The sequence below is a fragment of the Limanda limanda genome, chromosome 23 (assembly GCF_963576545.1).
Source record: "Limanda limanda chromosome 23, fLimLim1.1, whole genome shotgun sequence".
NCBI classification, from domain to species: Eukaryota; Metazoa; Chordata; class Actinopteri; order Pleuronectiformes; family Pleuronectidae; genus Limanda; species Limanda limanda.
This window is the reverse complement of record NC_083658.1, coordinates 822,501-831,450: the sequence shown is the minus strand read 5'-3', so window position 1 is coordinate 831,450 and position 8,950 is coordinate 822,501. Positions and strand designations below refer to the sequence as shown.

General features: G+C 45.4%; 1 protein-coding gene and 1 non-coding gene across 2 annotated transcripts in view; one reads left to right on the top strand and one right to left on the bottom strand.

Moving 5' to 3' along the window:
• Positions 1-158: 158 nt before the first annotated feature.
• Positions 159-8,950, top strand: part of LOC132996788 (CLIP-associating protein 1-A-like) — a 34,240-nt gene continuing 25,448 nt past the window's right edge. Inside the window, exons 1-8 of the mRNA XM_061067148.1 lie at positions 159-416; positions 555-899; positions 3,524-3,602; positions 4,056-4,159; positions 4,291-4,382; positions 4,517-4,592; positions 5,379-5,476; positions 5,793-5,863. Coding sequence (XP_060923131.1) covers positions 684-899; positions 3,524-3,602; positions 4,056-4,159; positions 4,291-4,382; positions 4,517-4,592; positions 5,379-5,476; positions 5,793-5,863 — 736 coding nt within the window. The 5' untranslated portion in view covers positions 159-416; positions 555-683. The remainder of the gene's footprint in view (positions 417-554; positions 900-3,523; positions 3,603-4,055; positions 4,160-4,290; positions 4,383-4,516; positions 4,593-5,378; positions 5,477-5,792; positions 5,864-8,950) is intronic.
• On the bottom strand, positions 2,970-3,097 carry LOC132997036 (U4atac minor spliceosomal RNA). Its single transcript, XR_009677149.1, has one exon. It is a non-coding gene; the product is annotated as a U4atac minor spliceosomal RNA (small nuclear RNA).

Sequence of the window (8,950 nt, the reverse complement as noted above, 5' to 3'; positions counted from 1 at the left end):
ATCTATTAATGAATAATTAACTCTTATTTACAGTCTATGATCTGATCCTAGGTGCAGTTCCCACCTCCTGCCGGCAGGTGTCGTGGTTCTGCCGCTGCCTCACCGCAGGATGTACGGCGGCTGACATGTGACAAACCCAGTGACTGGCGGTGTGTTGACGGTCTGTGCTTGTGTCTGTTGTCCGGTCCTGTCGGTGGACCAGCACCGGAACTTCCCTGTGTCCGACCCGGAGCTCCGGCACCGACCCGCGGGACTTTTCCTCCGGGACAACCGCGTCCATCCGGCGGGTGAACGTGGAACCGGCCACCGGATCGAACCCGGTTCCTTGACCCGCCCCGAGGCAGCTGAAGTCCGGCCACAGCCGCCGGACCCGCCGCTGACTTAGCTCCGCTGCTAACAGCCCCACCGGGATCAAGGTAAAGCCAGCTAGCAGCGAGCTAGCCCGGGAAGCTAACAGCTCCACGGAGGGCTCCCTTCACTTCCAGCTGCTGATGCTAAGCTACAGGTTAGCAAGATGGCTCCTGCTCATGTGTTCTATTAAACTTGTTCTGCAGGAGCAGCTTCATGGAGCCCAGCCCGCCTGAGGAGGCTTGACCCCGGGGAGAGCTCGGCCTGACAGCTGCAGGAGCTCCGGGGGGAGGAGGACCAGGAGGAGGACCAGGAGGAGCACCAGGAGGAGCTCCATGGAGGAGGACCAGGAGGTGCCCCTCGTCAGCATGGACTACCTGCTGGAGCAGGCGATGCACAAGGACCTGGGCAGGAGGCTCCAGGTGGGGCCGGAGCTCCTGGAGATCATCCTGGACCCGGAGCGCTGTCCCGAGCTGGAGCAGGACCAGAGCTCCCTGGACCGGATGGTGGACTCCGTGGCCAGCTCCTGGGTCAACTCCAGCAACTTCAAGGTGAGGACAGGTGGAGCCAGCAGGCAGCAGCCCATGAGCAAGGCACCCTCAGCTGCATGGAGGTCTGTAGACCACCTGCTGTGAGGCTGGATCTCTCCTGTAGGTCAGGAACCAGGAGAAGGGAAGGAGAGCAGAAGCTTGATGCTGAAGGTCTCAGTGTGATGAAGGTCTCATGTGATGAAGGTCTCACTGTGATGAAGGTCTCAGTGTGATGAAGGTCTCACTGTGATGAAGGTCTCAGTGGGATGAAGGTCTCAGTGTGATGAAGATCTCAGTGTGATGAAGGTCTCAGTGTGATGAAGCTCACACATGATGAAGGTCTCAGTGTGATGAAGATCTCACTGTGATGAAGGTCTCATGTGATGAAGGTCTCACTGTGATGAAGGTCTCACTGTGATGAAGGTCTCACTGGGATGAGCTTCCAACCAGCAGCAGATGTTCGAGTCCCATCACCGGTTGTGTCTCTTTGCATCGTTGTGTGTTTCAGTCCCGAGCTCACACAGGAGCCCACCTGAAGGTCCCAGGCCAGGTGGGCTCTCTCCTCCTGATCCAGACCTGCTGGCTCCAGAGTTATGATATTATATTATAGATTCAACAGAATAAAGTAATAGTACATGATACAGATCTGTTTGTATCTATGATGGTGAGAACCTGCAGGAGTTAGATCATCTATTATTCACTCTGCTCCTCTGAGGGCTGCAGGATCCACAGAGTGAATCTGGACCAACCAGGTTCTGAGCTGGAAACCTTCTTGCTGTGAGGCTACGGGGTTAAACATCCACATATATAAATACATATATAAGTATTAGTTAGAGCTAAGTTCTATTCTATTCTATATCTATTTAAATCCAGATTAAAAACGTCCACATGGTGAAAATCTCTTATTCTGTTCCAGAGCTTCTGAACAAGTCACAGAACAGCAGCAGTCAAATGCCAGATTTGTTCCTGGAGTTTGTGTCTTCGATCTAAACCACACACACAGACACACACTGACACACACAGACACACACACATCCAGACACACACAGACACACACTGCCCTGGAAACGCAGCCTCCCTCGGCTCTAATGGGGACGGAGCTCCGAGCGTAGATCTTAATTTACAGGCACCATTAACCCAGTTTCCTCCGCTGTGTGACCGAGACACCGGGGAGGAGCCACTTCTAGTCAGCTGCCTGCTCCTGTGTGTGTCTGTGTGAGTGAGTCTGTGTGAGTGTGTGTTTGTCTGTCTGTGTGTGTGTGTGTGTTAAATGTTGTTAATGTGTTGTTCCTGTCATGTAAATGAAAAGCCTGTTCAGAGAGTTTAACGACAAAGACTGAAGGTCGACATTTACTGTGAAACACTGAAAGAAGAAGAAGAACAACCAGATAAACAGCTATGATAATAATAAACTTTATTCATACAGCACTTTTAAAAAGAGCTTTAAATTGCTGGAACAGGATTAAAACTCTCCAGACGAATATGATCAGAGAATTAAATAATGCAAAAGTGAAACAATTAGAATCCAGCATCAAAACAACAATAATAAAACCATTAACATGTTTAATAAATATAGTTTGATGAATAAAGCTGCAGACTATATTATTTGAATGTCAGTTGTTTTGTTATTATTACAATAACATTACACACAATCGGCCTTATCACAAACCACACCCACATTATATCAGGAAAAATGAAATAAAACAAAACAACCAAAGTGTATATAATACAAATAATATTTATCTGTCATATTGTCGTGTGGTTCAGTTTCTGTAGCTGAACTTCAAGTGAGACGAGTTATGATGTGTGATTATGGGATGTACAAGTTGAATATGATTGATTGAAACATGAAGACGTCTTAAAACGTTCAGTTCCACTTAATCTATATAATAAAACTAAACAGTGCAGTAAAAGTGCTGAAAATGATTAATAAGGTAAATAAAAGTATGTAAACATATGAAAACTTCAGTGTAAAGATCAGATGTTGGTTTGATTCAGTTGTAGCGTCCCGCGTCCACCAGGTGTCGCCAGATCTGTTTCTTAGTTTTTATTTTTATTTTAACAAGTTTTGTTGTTTCTCTTTTAAGAGAATTTTCCAAAAATTGCACCGGAACTGAACCGAAGCTCAGATGGCGCGTAAGTGTTGTTTCATGACGTCAGCTGAGACGCTCTCAATCAGTATTCATTGAGCGTCTCTCTCACCCCATGACAAGGAAGGATACTACGTCATCGGCCGGCTGCTCATTACCTGCTGGGAGCCGGGACTTCACTCATGGTGCAGAGTGGGTTCACTGGTTCCCCCCCCCCAAAACCACTCCCACGTCATCAGCTCGCAGCCCCGTGACGTAACACCGCGGGGTCGCTGCGTCTTCCGCGTTTCTGAAGGAGAAAGTCCCGGTTCTGTGTGATTACCCAGAATGCTTTGCGGCGCAAATTCAAATCCCTTGCTCCTGATTGGCTGGATTTGCTGTGAACGTTTCTGATGTTTTGGGATGTAGACTCGTGTGTTCCAGTGTGTTTACTTCCGGTTTACTTCCTGTTGGTTGTTTGTTTGTGTGTTTATCTGTGTGTTTGTGTGTTTATCTGTGTGTTTGTGTGTTTATCTGTGTGTTTGTGTGTTTATCTGTGTGTTTGTGTGTTGTCAGGTGGTTTTGTTGGGGATGGACATTCTGTCGGCTCTCGTCTCTCGACTGCAGGAGAGATTCAGGACTCAAGTAGGAACTGGTGAGCTGCCTCCATGTGACCAAATACAATCCTCTTCTATTAATCATATATTTATATATATAGAGAAAAGGTTTGTTAATGCTTATAAGATATACAGTTAAGTTCTGCTCCTTCTATAAAACATTTATTTATTTACTGTGTCATTTTAAATTATACTTAATGTATTTAATTGAGAAATAAAGCATTTTATTTAATTTTGAATAAAATAAAGTATTTATTTAATGAGCATTCTGTATTAATCTTTATAAAATAAATATTATTTTTAATTTGTGTTGCAGACTCACAAAATCATAGAAGGATTATGTAAAATAAGAAGTTACAACACTTGGACACTTAATACGAATAAATCCCATAAACACATCAAATTAATAAATATGAGATCAGAATAAAATAGACCTTAATTATTATATATTATTATTATTGGTGTAAACTCTGGTTTCTGTGTCGGCTCAGTTCTTCCGAGTCTCATCGACCGACTCGGAGACTCCAAGGACCAAGTTCGAGACCAGGACCAGGCGCTGCTGCTGAAGATCATGGACCAGGCCGCCAACCCTCAGGTACACAATACTTCATATCATATATTAATATATTATGAAGTCAATCAGAGGACAGTTTAGTTTTGGTCATTTTAATCCTCAACTAGTCGAGATCCTAATGTCAAAGGTTTGTGGAACATGTGTGTTGTCAGTACGTGTGGGAGCGGATGATCGGCGGCTTCAAACACAAGAACAACAGGACCAGAGAAGGACTTTGTCTGTGTCTCAACTCAACACTAAGCGTGTAAGTGGAGATTTAAATTACATGGTTTCAACTGTAGAGTTAAATCAGCTCTGAAATCCACAGTTTGTTTCTGTCTCGTGTTTTATTCCTCATCGTGTCTCGTTTTCTAATCCTTATCTTTTTGTGTTTTCCAGGTTTGGATCTCAGAGTCTGACGCTGAGTAAAATAGTTCCTCACATCTGTAACCTCCTCGGAGATCCGACCAGTCAGGTACGAGCTGCTGGACACGACTCAAACCAACTCGGTCTTTGTATTCAGCGCTGGTGGTCGAGTCATGTGACTGATCAGAACCAATCAGGAAGAGAACGTGGGCGTCATGGTTTACAAAAGTCTCAGTTTCTCTTCGTCCAAACTAAAACACAAACCCAGAGTTTTCAAATTAAAAACTGCAGCAGCTTTAACAAATGTCTGGAGAGTAGTGCAGATGTCAGACGTAACCACAGCAACAGTGATGAGTTCTAAAACTAAAAATTAATGATGTGGATATAACTGAAGGATTTCCACATGCTGCCATCTACTGGTCATATACGATCATTACATCTCAGCAGGGCTGGGTCACACCATGAACCAGACTCTTTGTTCTGGTTCATTTTCTAAACTCATTCCCTGTTAAAGTGTTAGAGTTACTTTGAGTTAGAGTTTGTTTTCCTCTGACGAGCAGCAGACGTCCGTCATCACCGGACCTCGGTCCCGACGACAGGAAGCTGCGCCCAGGAACTTCCTGTCAGGACTCCAAACACACTCGCATACGTTAAGCTCTTGTCTTCAAGTAAAATAAGAGATTTCATCACCAAAATAATAAAGAAACCGCTCCAACTTTATTTTAGCAAAGTGAGTAAAGTAGAGACGAGATAAACAGATTTGTAGTTTTTTTATAAATACATGTTCACAATACAATGAGAAGTTTAAAATATAAAGAAATGTAAGTGAATATTAATGATACTATCGACAGTCTAGTAGTTTGTGTTGACATGTGTTCTTATGGTCGACCTGCAGGTGCGTGACGGCGCCATGAGCTGCCTCATCGAGATCTACCGCCACGTGGGCGAGCGAGTGAGGATGGACCTGGGAAAGAAAGGTCTGCCTCAGTCAAGGTGCGTTCACAAACACTCTGGAGAAATCTGCCTATAAATTCATCAAGTTCTATTTCTGCTGCAGATGAAGATCATTTGAATGTGATTTGTTTTCTTGTGACTTTAATAGTTTACGAGAGTTAATTCCGTGGTGTGTGTTCTGATTGTTGTCGTCCACGCGTCGCCTGCAGCTCATGTGACCTCGTGTCAATGTGTTCATCAGCTCTGGTGCATTCTGGGATGTGACTTTGTCCTATTTCACTTTCCTCCTGAGAGCGTCTGCCGGCCTGAAGGCAGCGATGCTTAATTCTCAGTTTGTCCTTCTCTCTGTGTCCAGGCTCAACGTCATCTTCAGCAAGTTTGATGAAGTCCAGAGGTCGGGGAGCATGGTCCTGTCGCCTGTGTCGGGTAAGATCAAGCTCCTCCCCCTCCCCGCTGGCGCCGTGCGCTCGGGGCATCGTTGTGTGTAGCGTTGTCTTGTCGTAGTGAGCGTCCTGAGGACAAACCATCATGTGACCCTTTGTTGATCCGTCCACTTGCTGGTGAAGTTGTTTTCTGAGGCAGAACGTTTGCATCTGTGCCTTTCTGGTCCAGTCCCTCATGTTCTCGTATGCTCTGGGTGGTCTTCGGTGGTTTGGAGAAAACCTTCCGTCCTTCAGTCTCTCTGCAGACGCTGTGTTGTCCGTCTTTCTGTCAGAATGAAACCGGAGCTGGTGTCTTTGTGCCGGTGGGAGGCGACGAGCTTTCAGTGATGAGTTCCCACTATCGTGATCCACAGAGCCTTTATTGTGAAGGAGCCGCAGGAAGTGTTCATTTAATATTTATCAAACCATTTTCCAGTCATGTGACCTGTTGTCAGAATGAACAGATAGAGGAGGTGGGCGTGTCCCGTCCCCCCCCGACCGTCACAGAGAGGACGAGGCTGGACGTCACCTGAGCAGACGACAGCAGGAGGCGTCACTCTGACCTGGAAAACAGAGACGAGACACAGAGGAAGACAGACCTGGGCGAGGAAGAGAGAGAGAGAGAGAGAAGATTCAAGTAAAGAAGAAGCTCAGAAAACTAGAGGAAGTGCAGACTCTGCTGTGGCAGCCCAGGGGCTTTTATTTTGTAGGAGTGGTGTCAGCTGTTGTCCGTACAGTCACAAGACCAGGTTGCAAGGGAGGGGGGGAGAAGGGGGGGGGCAGTTCATTAGGACGCCAGCGACTCGTCCTCCTGCAGACTCACAGCCTGGAGGAGGAGGAGGAAGTTAAACTCTGCAGGTAAATTCATCTCAAACAAGAACTGGTTTCTGGCTCCGAACTGAGCTGCTGCTGTTTCCTGTGTCGGGATCTTTGAGCTCGTTAGTCGTCGGATCAGAACCAGGACTCCAGGCTCAGTGAAGATCTGTCACCTGACGTAAACATGTAAAGTATTTCAGTCATTCTACTTATTCTGGTTTTTACAGTTGAAGGAACTCTGTCAGTTCTTTATTTCCACCTGTGAACAGAAGTTGTCAGTGTTGTTGTGTTGAAACCAGTTAAACATGTGAGTTAAAGACCAGTTAAACATGTGAGTTAAAGACCAGTTAAACATGTGAGTTAAAGACCAGTTAAACATGTGAGTTAAAGACCAGTCAAACCAGGATTATTACTGAACTATGTTTAAATAAACCTCAGTAGCTGTTATTAATAATGTGGAGCTCTTATATAACAGTTACTTAAAGTCCTAGAATGAGAAGAAATCACAAGACAATTACAGAAAATAACTCAAACGTCTAACAAGTCCTAGAATGAGAAGAAGTCCCAAGACGGTGATAAAATCAATAATATTAATGAAAAAGCAAAGTATTAAAAGAAAAATACAGTAATCAGTCTTTAATTAATGTAACTATAAATAGTCATCGTTCTTAAAATATCTAAGAAATGACTCAAACGTCTAAAGCATAATCTAAATCAAGTTTTATTGGATTTATTGATTGACTAATTGTTTCGGTTCCTAGAAACCAAACAGCTTCTTGACGTTAATGAAGTTATTTCCTTTCTCTAAATGAAAAGTGTTCAGATGAAATAATAACCGAGCTCATGATCGACTCACTGGTTCCTGCTGGTCTGTCCCCGAGCGGCCTGGTCGTCCTCAGAGACGCTCGTGTGTCATCAACTGAGCCGAGCAGAATAATTATCTATGTTAATTAATGATCTGTTCAAGGTGCAGGTGAAAGTTTGAATTATTTTGTCAAACCACAAGTTTAAAGATACACGTGCTTTTATTCTGGGGTTTGATAAACTCCTGAATAATACTCCGGGCGCCGTCTGGTGCTGAGAGACCAGGACGGGTTCTCGTCTCTCAGCAGGACTTGGGTTGCAGCGATGGAATCCTCCTGAATAATGAACGCTGTGCAGGGACAGACAGAGAGGGAGAGAAAGAGAGAGAGAGAGGGAGAGAGAGAGATGTTGAAACACATCCGGTGCTTTAGTTGCTTTATTGACTCTAAATTATCATAATTCACTAAATGAACATCATCTGTTTGAAGAAGACTTGAAACTAGAGACTGAGACAGAAACTCCTGAATGTTTACTGACGTTATAAAGAGAGAAGAAGAGTCACTTTCTACAGAAACTACCAGTTGAGTCGCCCCCTGCTGGTCACGACACAGAACACAGGCTGGTCTGTAATTCAACTGGACTCTTTATATTGATAATTATATCATATCAATATCTGTGTAGTTGTAAACCGTGTCCTGCCACAGACGCTCCTCTGATCAGAAACCTGACAGGAAGCTGACGGAGGCCAAACAGGAAACAGGAACTGAGACGGACCGATGTGAAAAACCCAACGACAGATAAATATAAACCCAGACGAGTTCCACAGCTGATGTTCAGATAGAGAAGTGAAGTAAAGATGCTGGATAACAAACAACTGGTTGAACATCTGTCCGTCCATATGACTTATCGGGGGAAAAGGAATGATATGAAATATATTCTTGGTTTGAATCGTGTTGAAGCTTCTGATCCTCACGTCACCTCAGCTCCTGTTACTCCTCTCTCTCTCCTCATGTGAGCAGACTGGGATCTGTGGGAAAGTTGTGAACAATCGCTCTGTGGGTTAGGGTTAGCTCCTCCCACTGGGGCTCCAGCTGGTGGAGAGGTGCAGGTGAAAGGCGGCGGCGGGCGTTTCCTCCTCAAAGGCCGAACGCCGCGTAAATCATCCCGGCTCCTCCTCCGTGTCCAGCTGCTTTGTCTCAGTGGGAAACCAGAGCTGCAGGTAGAGAGAGGGGAGGAGTCAGTGTGGTGGTCCTGGCGCTCCCACGCTCCCCCGGCTTCCCCCCCGGTTCACTGACGCCTCACCTCTCAGTCGGACGCCATCAGGCTCCGAGACGCCGCTGGGAGGAAAGCCTGCGACCCGGAGGTTCACCACCAGTCACACTCACTTTGTTCCACTGAGCGATTCTCAATTAGTTTCTCTGTGAGAACGAGAGGATTTACTCTGTTTCACTTTAGTTCTAAACATGTTGAA